Source organism: Doryrhamphus excisus, linkage group LG16, assembly GCF_037039965.1.
Source record: "Doryrhamphus excisus strain RoL-2023G ecotype Guam linkage group LG16, RoL_Dexc_Guam_v1.1, whole genome shotgun sequence".
Taxonomy (NCBI): domain Eukaryota; kingdom Metazoa; phylum Chordata; class Actinopteri; order Syngnathiformes; family Syngnathidae; genus Doryrhamphus; species Doryrhamphus excisus.
This window is the reverse complement of record NC_136372.1, coordinates 12364950-12379729: the sequence shown is the minus strand read 5'-3', so window position 1 is coordinate 12379729 and position 14780 is coordinate 12364950. Positions and strand designations below refer to the sequence as shown.

At 41.4% G+C, this 14780-nt stretch overlaps 1 protein-coding gene across 1 annotated transcript; it reads right to left on the bottom strand.

Moving 5' to 3' along the window:
- Nucleotides 1–3414: 3414 nt before the first annotated feature.
- LOC131103833 (uncharacterized) lies at nucleotides 3415–11735 on the bottom strand. The gene is made up of 3 exons (XM_058050440.2): nucleotides 11427–11735; nucleotides 6720–6808; nucleotides 3415–6537 (listed from the first exon to the last, which is right to left on the bottom strand). The coding sequence occupies exon 3, from the start codon at nucleotides 6287–6289 to the stop codon at nucleotides 4460–4462; it is 1830 nt and encodes a 609-aa protein (XP_057906423.2). The 5' UTR covers nucleotides 6290–6537; nucleotides 6720–6808; nucleotides 11427–11735; the 3' UTR covers nucleotides 3415–4459.
- Nucleotides 11736–14780: the final 3045 nt, after the last annotated feature.

The following is a 14780-nucleotide window of genomic DNA, read 5'->3' as shown; positions in this document are numbered from 1 at the left end:
GCTTTCCTAATATAGTTAAAAAAATTTTTTTAATTTTTTTATTTTTTTGTCCCGTACCGAAGTACGAGGTGATATGACCATATAATGACATAATGGGTACCATAGTAAGTGTCAATATAGTTTGATTCCACATACTGAAATGCTATGGCTTTTTAATGTAGTCCTAGCATATATGTGTTTCAAATTTACTTCTTCCATGAGATCATATTTCTCTTCTTTTGTAGAGAAGTATTGGATGACATTTTTAGGAAATAGATTTCATCGATAATTGATTTCAATAATTGTTGAAAAAGGAATTTATACTAACAGATATATTATAATTTATCCAGGAAAAAAGGGCAAAATACGGGGGTTTCCGGTGAAAATGTGAGTGATGACTGCTATGGCTGGGTTCATCCTGACCAAAAGTACTACTAGCAGTTATGATGCTCTATTGCCTTGATGTGCTCCATTTTTCCCTTTTTTTTATGATGAGTCATTGTTAGAAAAGGCTGCAAGCGATATGTTATCCAACCAGAGGTAGAGGTTTCTAGATCATGATGACGAGCTCGGCTGTCATTGCTGTGTTGACAGTCGCTACTGTCTGACGCCAAGGGGCCTTGAATAGATCCAACAAGCTGCTCACTTCTATTCAAGGTGTGCAAGGTTTGCTGGGTCTGGGAACAATATACATGTGAGGTAGGTAGGTTTATCTTAAGAGTCACGGCAACTAAATGTGTAGTTGACCAAGTTAAATACGTAGTTTAGTTATCTACTGTGTGTAGTATTAGATCCAAGCAAGATCTGGCTCAGTAGGTCAGGCATTTGCTATTAGTCATCATCTCAGGAGGCTCCTCTTTACAGATACACTCAACGATTCAATGTTTTGAGGCTGTTGCTTGGCGACTCAAAGTCTCAGCTCCCACTACTATGGGATTAAGGTCCAGAGACCACTCCAAGATCTTAATGTGCTTCCTCTTCAGCCACTCTTTTGTTGTCTTGGTTGCATTTTTGGGTGTCCAAACTTCCACCAAGGGCCAGATACCAAAAACAAAAAGAATGCACAGCCACTCTAATATTTAGTAAACCATTGCTAAGAAGTTATGTATATTTCGAGATTTATTATTAGTATGAACTATGATCTTTGCACCGTTTTTCCCATTTTTGCTGTTATTTTTAAAATTCAAAATATTGACTTTCTTCTTAAAAATATTTGTGAATTTTCTTTTTGTAATATTATGACTTTATTCCCATAATATTTGGACTTTATTTCCCCAATATTATAGCATTTTCCCAACCTAATTTCCTAAAATTTGTCTTGTTTCTTACATTACGATTTTAACAAACTAATATATTTCACCTTTATGCTACTAAAATGACATTATTTTCCCACATATAAAACTGATGAAAAAAATTTCTTGTTCCAGAACAACTTTTTTCTCTTGGAATTTTGACTTTATTCTTGTAAAATTACATTTTTTTTAAAATATTTTTTAAAATGTGCCACAAGCAAAAAATGGCCCCTGGGCTGCACTTTTGACCCCCCTTGTGCTAGAGGAACGTTCCACGTTCTGGCTGAAGCTAGGAGGTTCTCTCCTAAGATTTGAGGCATTCTCTCTTTCTCACCAAACTTCTTGGACCAGGACTCATTTCGGTGCTGCTTTGGTCAGAATTCTACCTGATCGGTACGGGATCAAGGAACACAGTCTAGCTATTTATAGCGCAGTAAAAAAAAAAATCGACTTTTCATTTGGGTCAACATTCTTTTTATTTCTTTTTCGATCTTGAAATGCTCCCATCTTCCACATTAGTGTCATTACATACATATTCATGTCAAAAGGAAGCAATGGTAATGACCAGCCAGACCAACCACTACCCATCTCAAACACCACATCACCTGTGCCTGTTTTTATTTTTCATAAAACCATCAGCAAAACCACAAACGTTACTGATTAATACACACTGAAAAGCAGGGGGGTGGAGGGTGAGGGGTGGGGGGTGGGGGTGCTATGAGGCAAATACATGTCATCACGGTCAATAGGAAAAAAGACACAGTATAGCGGGAAACTGAACAACACCTTGACGAAAAAAGAGGATATAAAAAAAAACCCAAACAAACAATGAAATAAACATTACAGTGTTGTTCAAGGGTGAGGGAGCTTTACATTTATACACAAGTGCCAAAAAGCCAAACATGGTACATATACTTTCTGTTTCACTTGGATCCAGTGCAGGCTACACATCACTGTGTAGCAGCACTGCAGTGAGAACTGAATAATGGAGGCAATTGGGGCGATCCAATCTATGCTGTGATTGTCTACATCATTATTCAGACTGATGGAGACGTGCAGTAAGCCAATCTTATCCGGTATCCAAAATGAATTTCGACGATCACTACAACTTGTCAATAAGTGTGTAGTAATTGTACATTTTTACACGACAGCTTAGCAGCTTATACTACATTTAGCCCCGAGCGTCAAATGCCTGCATCACAGTTCAAACTCCAAGCTGCAGATCTTTTAGTTGTAAGTATGTACACATTCTGTTTATGTTCCCGTGGGCTTTTTATACAGTGATGGGCATGTGGAGAAGAGGGAAATAAATACATTGGGCCAGTGAATGGTGACAACAGATATGGTCGATAAAGCTCAAATAAACTAAAGGCTTATTATAACCTGCAGCTGGTGAATTCCACCACATTTTTAAAGGCTGGTTTAAAGGTTAAAAACAAATCCAAACATTTTAATTAACGAGGCACTCGCCCCAGGAAACAAAATGTTTTCCATTCAGTGCTGTTGGCTCGCCAAACTGGACAGCCGTTTCTGTGTAAACAGGGCATTAACAAAGGATTAATGCTAAAGCGTAACAATCAAGAGAGGCGTTTTTTGATTTGAGTGGGTCCTGTCGCAACATCAGACAACGTGGCTGTACAGTACAGTGGAACCTCGCTTTTCGGTGGATTTTTGACCAAAAATTATTGCTAAAAATGTTACATGTTGGTCTCTGGGAAGTTGGGAAACTATAGACAGATTCCACCCATCATTGATCTCAGTGTGTGTGTGTGTGGGTGGTATATTTATTTGTTCCTAGAACACACACAGAACTTTCTTACACCTAATAAGCACAGTGAGTCGTTCACTGATGACCTGTTCAAGCGCACTGCGTATTTCTGAATGTGTGAGGAATCTGTACAATAAGATTGTGATGTACAGTAAAAGTAGATACCTTTAACACTGGTTGCTTTTGACAAAGACACACAACATACATTTTTAACAGATTATTCTCTGTAAAGGCAGCACGGCGGTCGAGTGGTTAGCGCGCAGACCTCACAGCTAGGAGACCAGGGTTCAATTCCACCCTCGGCCATCTCTATGTGGAGTTTGCATGTTCTCCCCGTGCATGCGTGGGTTCTCCGGTTTCCTCCCACATTGCTTGGTTAATTGGTGACTCCAAATTGTCCATAGGTATGAATGTGAGTGTGAATGGTTGTTTGTCTATATGTGCCCACTGATTGGCTGGCGACCAGTCCAGGGCGTACCCCGCCTCTCGCCCAAAGACAGCTGGGATAGGCTCCAGCACCCCCCATAACCCTCATGAGGAAAAAGCGGTAGAAAATGAATGAATTCTCTGTAAAATATGTTGGGAAATGGATTTACATTATTTCTTATGGATTCAGTTTCCATACGTTTCATGACGAAAACCGAGGTTCCACTGTAATTTCATTCCGATTCCTCAAAGGATGGTCATTTCAAAATCCTTGTTGCATTGGTATTCAAATTTCCTTGTAAAATATATATTTATAATAGATACATATATTCATATGTCACATTAATATACAAAGCAAGTGCTTAAAAAATAAAGGTGATGCAAATCTTTTGTGAAATTAGGGGGCATAGAGGTAGGGTCTGGGAAGAGGTATGGAACTTGAAATTTGTAGTAGTATCGGGGGTGTTGGGAGCTTCTTTGGTTGAGGGAACGTTTGATTTGAATGACGGCATATGCAGCCATGTGTGTGTTTATCTCCAGACAGATATGCGACAAATTTTAAACGTACCCATAAAGCGTGACACTGATTTTCTACATTCTTTTTGGTCAAAATGTGCTTTGACTCGTTGACGCTTTATGGTGTTGGCATTAATGGCGTAAGTAGAAAAAGTATAGGTAGTTCCATTCCTCCTCTCATCACATAAACAAAAGTGCTTCTGTAAGTATGGAGAGGATGTAAGAAATGACAAATCTGTACAATATACACAAGTATGATACAGTCCTACAGGACAAAAAGTCCAGCCTTTTTGGTGACATTGAGGTTCAGGGTGTAAAAAACAAAACAAAAAAAAAGCTCAGCTTTGTGTCCCGCCAATAAGAGGAGGTGATTGGATCACAGGGTAAAGGCATTATGGCGGGATAGTGACAGGGGAGCAATTGTCTTGACTTTAAAGAGCACTGGAGAATACGTAGCTGTCACCAAATTCCATATCGCCTAATCTCGCCTCTTGTTCCGTCGTCCACCTGTCTCCTTTTTTCCGTTCTCTCTCCTCTTGCCCTCCCCCTCTGATGCTGCCAGTTTGGAGGCCACGTCTGGGCTCAGGCTCTTAATGTTCTGCTGTGGTGACAGGGATAAATAAGGATGCTGAGGGAGGGGCGGCGGCGTGGCAGAGGGAGGGGTGGTCGGGGACTCTTGGCCGGAGCAATGGCCTCCAGTGGTTCCGGAGCTCATGGCCCGGTGTTTGAGTCTGAGTTTGTGGGGTAATGCTGTGCCCTTCACTTCTCCTTGGTGGTCCCGGCCCTGGGCTTGAGAGCAGCTCTGGGATGATGTTTGAGGGGAGGCCGGCTGGTGGATGCTGTTGAGATGTCGGTTGGGGTAGTTGCCCAGATCTGAGCAGGACGACGACGACGGAGACTCTTCATCGTCGGTAGATGCCTCTTTGTCAGAGCTCCTTGGATCCCCGTCGCTAGATGAGGTGTCTTTACCAGAGGAACTTGACTGGACTTGGTAGTAAGCCTCATTAGGAAGCTCACCCTCGTAGGCGAGAACCGGGGGCTCCTCGTCTTGGGCACTGAGGTACGAAGGATGAGGCTGGTGGTGATACAGGTGGGGATGGCTGACTTCCTCCACTTGTCTGTGGATAACCTCCGTGGACAAAACGGCTTCTTGCTGCTCCGGCAGATTCTGCCGGCAGACTTTGTACACTTGTCTCTCTCCAGCTTCATTCTGGCTGCCTGCGAGCTCGTACGGAGGAGAGTCCAAAGTTTTCCTCTCCAGCTGTTTTGTCACCTCCGTGAGAGTCTCTGTGGAGCTCTCTGCAAAGGAGTGGGGTTGTCGGCTGACACACTGCTGGCTGCTACCGCCGCTCTGCTTTTGCACGTCGATATCCTGGGATCTTGTCAAGCCGTCCACGGGGTACGAGGCACTGCTCGAGCCGTAGAGAATGACACTCCTCTGTGCAGCAGGCGGTTGAGGAGCCGGCTGGTTTGCAATAGTCGGAGCAGGCTCCTGATGGTGAAGATGGTGCTGCTGTTGCTGGCTGTGATAAGCAGCCTCCATCTCCTGAGAATGCTGCTGGAGCTGGTGATGAGTGGGTACCGACGCCAGACCACGGTGGATGTTGAACATGATCTGAGTCGTGGTGCCATTGGTGATATCCATCTCCAGTCTGTCGCCTTCTTGTTTGATCTCGAAGGGAATTGGCTCGGGGCTATCTCTGGAGGAGCCGTCAGACATGTCAGACAGGGAACCGCGCGGGGAGTATTTCACCAACTGCCTGTGTCCGTCGCTGCGTCCGGACTGCTCGGTTTCAGAGGAGTCAGAGTTCATCATCACCTGAGAGCTGCTGGAGTACCCGCTGGAGTAGTACTGAGTGGAGGACGACGACGAAGAGGAGGATCCTCCGTTTCCTGTGCTATTGCCCGTCACGCCGATCTGCTGGCTCTTTTCGATGTAAGAGGCGGTGCTTATAAGGCCGAAGCGCAGCTTCAGTTGGAGCAGCTCGGTCTTGAGCCTAACATTCTCATCGTTCAGTGCAATGACACGGTTCTCCAAAACCATGTCATTGAGACGCCTCTTCTCACGGGAGCGCTTGGCCGCCTCGTTGTTCTTGCGCCGTTTCTCCCAATAGGAAGCGTCTTTCTTCTCATCTGATATGAACTCCCGCTTTCGCCTGCAGGTTGCATTGGGTTTGGGTTTGATGATGCGGCCCAGGCGAGTCGGAGTCCCTTGGAGAGGGGGTAGAGACTCTTCATAACTGCTGAAGGTCTCAAGGCAGTTTATGTTACTTCCTGAGTTTTTGAGGGCTGAAGTTAGATTCTCCATTCTTTTCTTGTGGTAGCCAGTTTGAAATGTTGACTGGACAAAACAACAAAGTCAGAGATTAGGGTGAAGAGCACCTTTTTCAGATGTTCTCCAGGATCTTGATCAGTCTGTTTTATTGCAAGTCCAGGACTCAAGTGTCCAAATTAGCCAAGAAGATCAGGAAGAGTTGGAGCTCAGCATTTGCAACCCTCATTTATTCACTTGTAGCTTTGGGCTCAGCGTCCATTCGCGTATTGCAGTCAATGAATCTACAATGAAAGAGAACGTGTTTTTTAATGACAAGTGGAGTGGATGAAGCTAATTATGGTTTTTAAGTACTTTTCTACTTGAAATTGTCGAGTTGGCAGAAACGTGTCATATTGAGCTAAGCTGGTACAGAGGTGTCCCAGATCTGCATGCAAAACTGCAGCATGTAGGTCGGCCTGTCTACCTTGGTGCGTCAGTCTCTTGGGGAACGTTCGCTCGCTCGCTCGCTCCCTCTCCCTCTGTTCTTTCCACCGCTGATGTCGAGATTAAAAGCTGTAGAGATAGAAAAACAGGAAATAAGATATTATCATCTTGGTGAAATGGTGTCATGTTATTCCGTTGGGTTTGTATAGTGACTGAAGCCAGTCGTGTATCAGAATGCGTGGCTGTGTCTCCCACGGTAACCAATGACAAGTCGTCCGACCACACCGTCTGACCTCTATGCCCTGCTATTGATCTGCTCTGTCTGCAGCCTGTGACCTTTGACTCCGAGCCCGGCATGTTGACTTTTGTGATGTAACACGGTCACCGGGTCGGCTTTTATCTTGTCACTGTGTGCTTTTGTAAAACGCAACCCGAGAACCCGAGATGGGAATTTAAAGGTGTAAGCCGCAGCAACTGCAATATGCCGAGAGCTGGAATTGAAGGCGTATGTGGGTCAAAGGGTCAGTCAATTGGAGACTTCCAGCCTTTCAGAGAATCCCTGTGTGTAATCAGTGCTGAAATACTGCTACCCCCCGCCCCCAAAATGCACTCAGCCACAGAGGAATGTGGCAGCATTCTTTGCCAAAACAACTCAATGCCAAATCAATGATGCACAGTGAGGAGATAAGGCAGACAAAGGCAAGCAGCCAGTGTACGGTCAAGGATAAAGAGGCAGGGACCTGGGGTATGAGATTTTGAGGTGTGTATGTGTTTTTTTGGGGGGGGGTGGGGGTTGCTGGGACTTGGGGCATTGATAAATATAGGTCAAGGGCCTCTGGAAGGAGAGGAGGAGGGTCAGAGGCAAGACTAATGAAGCTCAGTAACACAGACTACAACACAAGGATGGTAAGTCTCATTGTAATCAGAATGTAATGTAATGAAGAATGTAAAAAAAATACTATTAAAAATACAATACAAATGACAATAATACTATGATTTATAGATTTTTTCATTTTGTAAAAAAGCTAAAAGAAATGGTATACTAATTTAATAACACTATGAATAATAATAATGATATAATAATAATAATTATTATTATTATTGTTATTATTATATGTATAATAATTATTATTATTATATATAATAATTATTATTATATATAATTATTATTATATATCATTATGATATTATCAATAATAATAAAAATCATGTATAATAATAATTATAATATTATTATATATAATTATTATTATAGTTAGAATAACTGTTTTGATTATAATATAATATTTATAATAATAATAATAATAATTATTATTATTTATAATAATGATAATAATAATTATTATACATAATAAAATAATAAATAATATATAATAATCTAATAAAAATTATAAATGATAAATAATAATTAAAAAATAAATACATAATTATTATAAATAATAATATTAATTATTATTATTGATAATAATAATAATGATTATTATTATTATAATTAATAATAATGATTATTATTAATTATTATTATTTATAATAATAATTATAATAATTATTATTATTATAATTAATAATAATGATTATTATTAATTATTATTATTTATAATAATAATTATAATAATTATTATTATTATCAGTACTAAGAGCTTTTTGCTCCAGTCCATACATAATATGGGTCAATAAAAATGAGCTGCAGGCAGCACGTTGGGCACCCCCGGCCTAAAAGGTTCATAATAGCCAGCTAAACACTGGCGAGAACTGCTGATTCCACTCCCCCTTGTCTTCCTGGTTAGGAATGGAAATTTTCTGTCTTTTTGCCCAGCCTTAAAGATCTGATCCTCGTGAGCTTTCGACATGTGGCAGGAGTGACACAGAATGGAAAGGGAACATTTCGCGCCGTGCCCCACTGACCCAGAAACCGGGGACCGGCCGACTGACTCTGTAAATACAAGTCTATGTCCCTTCACTGTACGGTTAGCTGGAATCTAGGTCAGCAGAACTGCAGTGAGGTCCTGAAAAACACGCCAGAGATGGAGGAAAAAACACCAAAAGTAATAGAATAGATACGTACGAGGGGGGTGGGGGGTGAAGCCAAATCAGAGCATTAACACAGAGGAGGGAGCAAGTGAGTGCAGACAAAGAAGTGAATCAAAGAGTGAGCGTTGCAACAAAGGCTGAGATTGTCGCTAGATTAGGGGGATACGGCGCTTCTGACAATGTTGGTATTGCATCAACAGAAAGAATGTATCACCCAAAGGAACAAAAGAGTGGCGGGCAATCACATGACATGTCCCCGCCCCCTTCATATGGTCAAGAGCACATCATTCAAGTATATTCTGCAATAAAAGGTCAGCGGCTGACGTCACTGATGGTGTCTTTTGCTCACCCCTCCTCAGATGAGCTCATTTTATTGTCTCCGAATGGACGCACATGCTCGTTCTTTGTTTTTCCCTTTTTCTCCCACCCTCTTTTTTTTGTGACCCACGTGAGCAAGCAAATCAAAGCAGCCCTATTTTATCCGCACGAGTGGCTGTCATTTATGACTCAAATATACAAATACAGTAAGCTCAAGCAAGCAAACCGGATCCGCAAAGATTTCCATGACCTAGATTACTCTTTCCAATTCATTATAGTCCTCACGTGTCATCGCCCGGTCTCTGAGGCACTTGTGGAATGATAGCACGGTAAAAGAATCCAAGTTGCACTCGTTTCCACAACCACAGGGCCCAAAACCGCAAGAGACTAAATGTGGTAACGCGCACTGGAAACGGTGGATCGAGTTCAAGCGCCGCACGTGTTCCTGTAGAGCATTTCAGGAAATAGGAGCAGGCTTAAAATAAAAGGCACATGCCTCCAAAAGAAGTGGGGGGGATGATGAAACAAGGGGGTGGGGGGGGGTGAATACATGGCACGTGGTGCGAGGTTGGGGGTCGCTGGCATGGGTGGGGTCTGTGTGAATTCCAAATCTGGGTGCAGACTTCATCCACTCCAAAAAAAAATAAAAAATAATCACAGAGGTAAAGGGGGTGGGGGTTAAAAATCTGAAAGCATGCCAGCAAGGTGGAGTCCTATCGAAACCGGATCCTTGTTCCAAGAACACTCAACCATATCGCCCCTTCTCTCTGGAAAAGGGGGGGAAAAAAAGCCGAGTGACTCAGTCCATGTGTTTCGCCAGTCACATGTGCTCCCTTGGCCTACTAAAATGCCGTCATTCGCCTGCGCTTGCTGCAACAACCACAGCACAACAACAAAGCACATCTTTTATCACCTCACATGTGCTACAAAACACCCAAAGAAGCCATAAAGCCATAAAACCTACCTGGCAACCTTTTGGAACTGCGTTTACATAGTTTTATTTACTTCTTGTTTTGACCTTTAAGGCTTTTTATATCCATATCTGCCTGTACAGTTATAGTTGGTGGGGATTTTATTTTGGTGCCCCCCCCCCCCCCCCCCCCCCACTCAGTAGCAAAGTGACCTACATTTATAGCTGGCATGGAGACCAGCAGTGTGTGCGCCAACCAACTGGCAGCAGCATCTCCGCAGACTGTTTCCGACGATTGCATAATAAGCCTTATTAAAAATATATAATTTTTTTTGGGGGGGGGTTGTTTAAACATACAAGCAGCCTTTCACAGTGAATGGAAGTGTCTATGATGGAGATAAGATTGGAGGATGGATGCCATTACTGAAAAGCTGCAAGGGCACGTGGGGTAACCCATGTGCAGTTCAGTGTTATTAAAAAAATAATAATTTAGCAACATCCAAGTTGATTAGTGAATTTTGCTTTTCTTCATCCTTCCTGGTAAGGTGATGGTGTGACTATTTCACCCCGCGTGGCTCCTTTGTTGTACTCCACTGACAAATCGCATTCATGCATAATTTAATCGATCCCCCCCCCCCCCCCCCGGTCATTGAAGGCAGCAGCATGCAAGCAATTGTGGCCCCAAATTCCATCAAAAACACCCAACATATCTCAACGTGACCGGCTATTACACCGACCGGCGTCTGACCCACATTTCTTCCAGATGTTCCCCCACCTCACCTTGCGACATCCAAAGCCGGTGAACCTGCCCATTCTACACGCGTCACCATCTTCTTCTTAAATAAGCCAAAAAAATAAAAATAAAATACAAAAATCCGCATCCAAATCCGCAAAGGACGCATTCACGGCTCGGTCATGTCTTACTGACACGCTTCTCAGGCGGCGACTGAAGGGTTAACGCAGCCGGAGGACCGCACAGCCGCGTTAACCTTTACAAAGAGCAGCTACACGTGACACGGAGAAGTGTGCCCACGGAGCCGACACGGGACTGCTCCACTTGTCTGCGTGGACTCCAGCCTACTAACCCACAACACGTCCAATTGGGTCGCTGCTTGAACACTCTGCACCATTGAACTTCATTTTTAAATATTGATATGCATAATAAAAACAACCATTTTATTAAACGTATTGTTATATTTATGATTAATCTAAACATTATATGGAATATTATCATGCACAGATTGTGACTGTTATTATATATTACATTAAAATTAATATTCCTAAATATTATTATTGTAATTCTAGAATAACACAACAATAAATAAGTATACAATTAAAAACGCACATACTTCTAAAAAAGGGAAAATTATATTTTTTATTATATTTTTATAATTTTATATTAATATTTTTGATGATTTTTTTCTTGTGTAATATATTATTTTGAAACAAAAATTAATAAGAATTATAAAAAACAAACTCCACACTCACCTGGTTGTCTAGTTTATAGAATCCACAGTGGGCATCAATCCGTGCGGTGTCTTCTCCCCTCACATTCACTCATAAACACACACGCACGCGCGCACACACACTCACACACCATCTACCACTTTACAAAACTCCAGCGCGACTCGATGAGTGCACGTCTCCAGAAGGAGTGCGAACACACAGTGGATCTTGTTTTTTAGCGCTGCTCCTCATGTCATGTTTGCTCCAATTCCTCCCTCTCTCTATTTCCTCTTCTCTCCCGGTCTCTAAATGTATGTTAGTAGGTCAGTTGTTGCATAACAGGACGCTTTGGGTGCCTAGTCACGTTTTTTGTTTCTCTCCGAGCTCTGCCCCCTCCCCTCTTTCAGAGCCTTCGAATCCTGTTGCAGGGGAATGGACTGGAGGGGTGGAGCTACAGATGGAAGGGGAGTGGTCACATGCTGTCAGTTGAGAGCCCATGATAGCCATAATAAGGTTAGGGTCAACAAACCTGCTTGTGAACTGGGAGAACATGCATATAAAAAGTTAGCAAGGGTTAGTAGAGTAGCGTAATGGAAGCAATGGATGTCAACATCACTCAGATGAATTTGCACTTCTATTACGCCTCCGGTAGTGTAAGATTTAACATACACTTTAGCACGGGGGTCTCAAACTCAATTTACCTGGGGGCCACTGGAGCTAGGGTCTGGGCAAGGCTGGGCTGCATCAGGTTTTCCCAAAAAAAATGCATTTATTAAAAACAGAAAAATATACAAACTTTTTCAGTGCTTTGGTTCCGATTTTCTACAATAAAAGTTCAGATAAAACATTCCACTGTTCTCAAATATCTTAATTTTTATTTTTCTGCACAAAATAAGATGAAAAATAAATAAACAAATCAAGAATAAAGAAAATCAATCAGTAATAAATAAATATAATAATAATAATAAAATGTCAAATAATAAAAACTTAAGAAACCACATATAGTTGGTGGGTAGACAAATTATTTTTTCAGATTAAAATGAACAAAGCATTATTAGAGCCCTGTAGACATGACAAAACACGACTATAGTCACATTTATACTCTTTTTATTTACAACATATTGCGCAACTGCAGGGTCTTGAGACACATGCTAACTCGCAAACTAGAGAGCTAGCGGCCTAAACAGTAGCCTTCAAGTTATTTTCTTTAAACTTAAATAGCCAAAAACTTACCACTTCCACATGGATAGGGAGGATAACTATTAACAGTTATTTAACCTTTAACATGAACATTAATCAAACGTAATATTTTTTTCTGGGTACATGATACCATACAGCATCCATATCAAACTTGCGCAGGTCACACTAACATTAAACTTTCATATCAAGGCGGGGGCCTCAAACTAGTGTCCTGCGGGCCACATTTGGCCCGCGGGCCGCTTGTTTGAGACCCCTGCTTTAGCATGTGCTCCCAATAGGCTAATGGTAGCATACTTGGGCCCCGCTTCACACCAAAAGTCCGGCGCTTTTCGGCTTGTATGATTGCACTGATCCATGCGCAAGAAATGGAAAGACTCCAAATAATCCAAAGGTTAAATCCTACAGTATACTCGCTCACCTGCGACTACATTAGTTTCAGTGATAAATAGAACAACAAGAGCTATGGATGTAATGAATGTGACTGCTCAATTAATGATGGACGCCACCTTGCACCAAAAGAGTAATCAAGACTACTAAGGTAGGAAATAATCCACATTAGGCCAGGACACGAACACGATGGGTAATGTGACTTATTTATCAATCACCATAAAAAAACACACAAATGCCCAACCATATTTATGCACCTTTTATGTTTGTTTTTTTTTTTTGTGCAAAAGGCAAAACGAGGCGATAATACAAGTGCACAGTAAAAGATGTCGGTTTTTAAGCATAAAAACCACCACAAGGTGGCAGAATTGCACACCTTGAGGAAGAGGAAGCGTGGAAGAGTGTAGCATGCAACATTGTCGGGAAATTGTAATGCTTTCAATGCACGCATTTAGTTCCAGATGTGAAAATTGTCAATAGTTCATTGTAAATAAATGATCATGATGTAAAACATTTTTTTGTGGTATACTTGTTGAGGTATGTCACAAAAGCAAAACAACTCTCTCTTTTAGTCAGGAACTGATATTTTCCTGAAACTCCACGACAGCATTATATTCACGCAAGTCATAGATTGCCTGTAATGCGATCGCTCCTCCTTCATGATAACGACACATTTTAGAATAAAAAGTAAAATTTTATTTATATTTTATTTAAAAATAAAATAAAAATAGTCATAATAGTCACATCACACGTTATGCTTGTTTATCTGTGGTATATATATGTGTGTGTGTGTATATATATATATATGTGTGTGTATATGTATATATATATGTGTATATGTGTATATATATATAAATGTGATATAAAAATGTTTACATCGGTACTGTAAGTACAGTGGATCTGTGCATACATGTGATTTAGCATTCACAGCCTTGTAAATACGCATATTTTTGTACACAAAATAACAATTGGAGTACAATTACGTACATTCAATGAACAAAATGAACTGTTATGAATCCATATATCCTGAAAGAATGCAATAAAGGGGAGGGATTACATTAACAATATTTCAATATTATAGTTATATTTTGCAGTGACAAATGACTCTCTAATAGTCAATCTCAATATAATGGGCGTCTCTACAGGGTTGAACAGTGCAGTAGGACACAAGGATCACATCCTTCATCAGCAATATTCTATATACGCCATCAGAAGCTCAAGCGAAGACATGCAAATGAGGACACTCAGAGCAGAAGGAAGACATATTGGAAGCATACGTTTGCCTGCGAACCAACTGGACCCATATTGACTGCAGAATAGTGAAATGACACATTCCGTTCTTGCCTTTTGTGTTCATCTTCCTCCACATTGTGTGGAAAAACCCCGGCTGCTATTGAAACACTTGTTACAAGCGGGAATGTGTAACATGCTGGCAGGATTGAAGTGTGGAAAACCCCTCACACAAAGACAAAGGCGTGTTTGACTATTCTGTTCATCTCACACCTTTTGGAGCAACCACTATGTGTAAATGAGGGGTTATCAATGATGATTGTGGGGGGGGCAGTCTAGTGTATTGGGATGAGACCACACTGACTGTTTGGCGGTGTGGACTGGACTGTTTGCATGCATCCTCTAATGCATAGTTAATGATGACCAGTCTAGCTTTGGGAATCTAAGCTTTTGCTGATGGGGGGGGGGCTTCTGCAATTTGCAAGGGAGATAAATATTGTGAAAATTTGGGTGGAAAATACAACATTTGAAGCTGAACTCTTTGTCTCCTCCATCCGTGGAAGGAGACAAACGGCACCG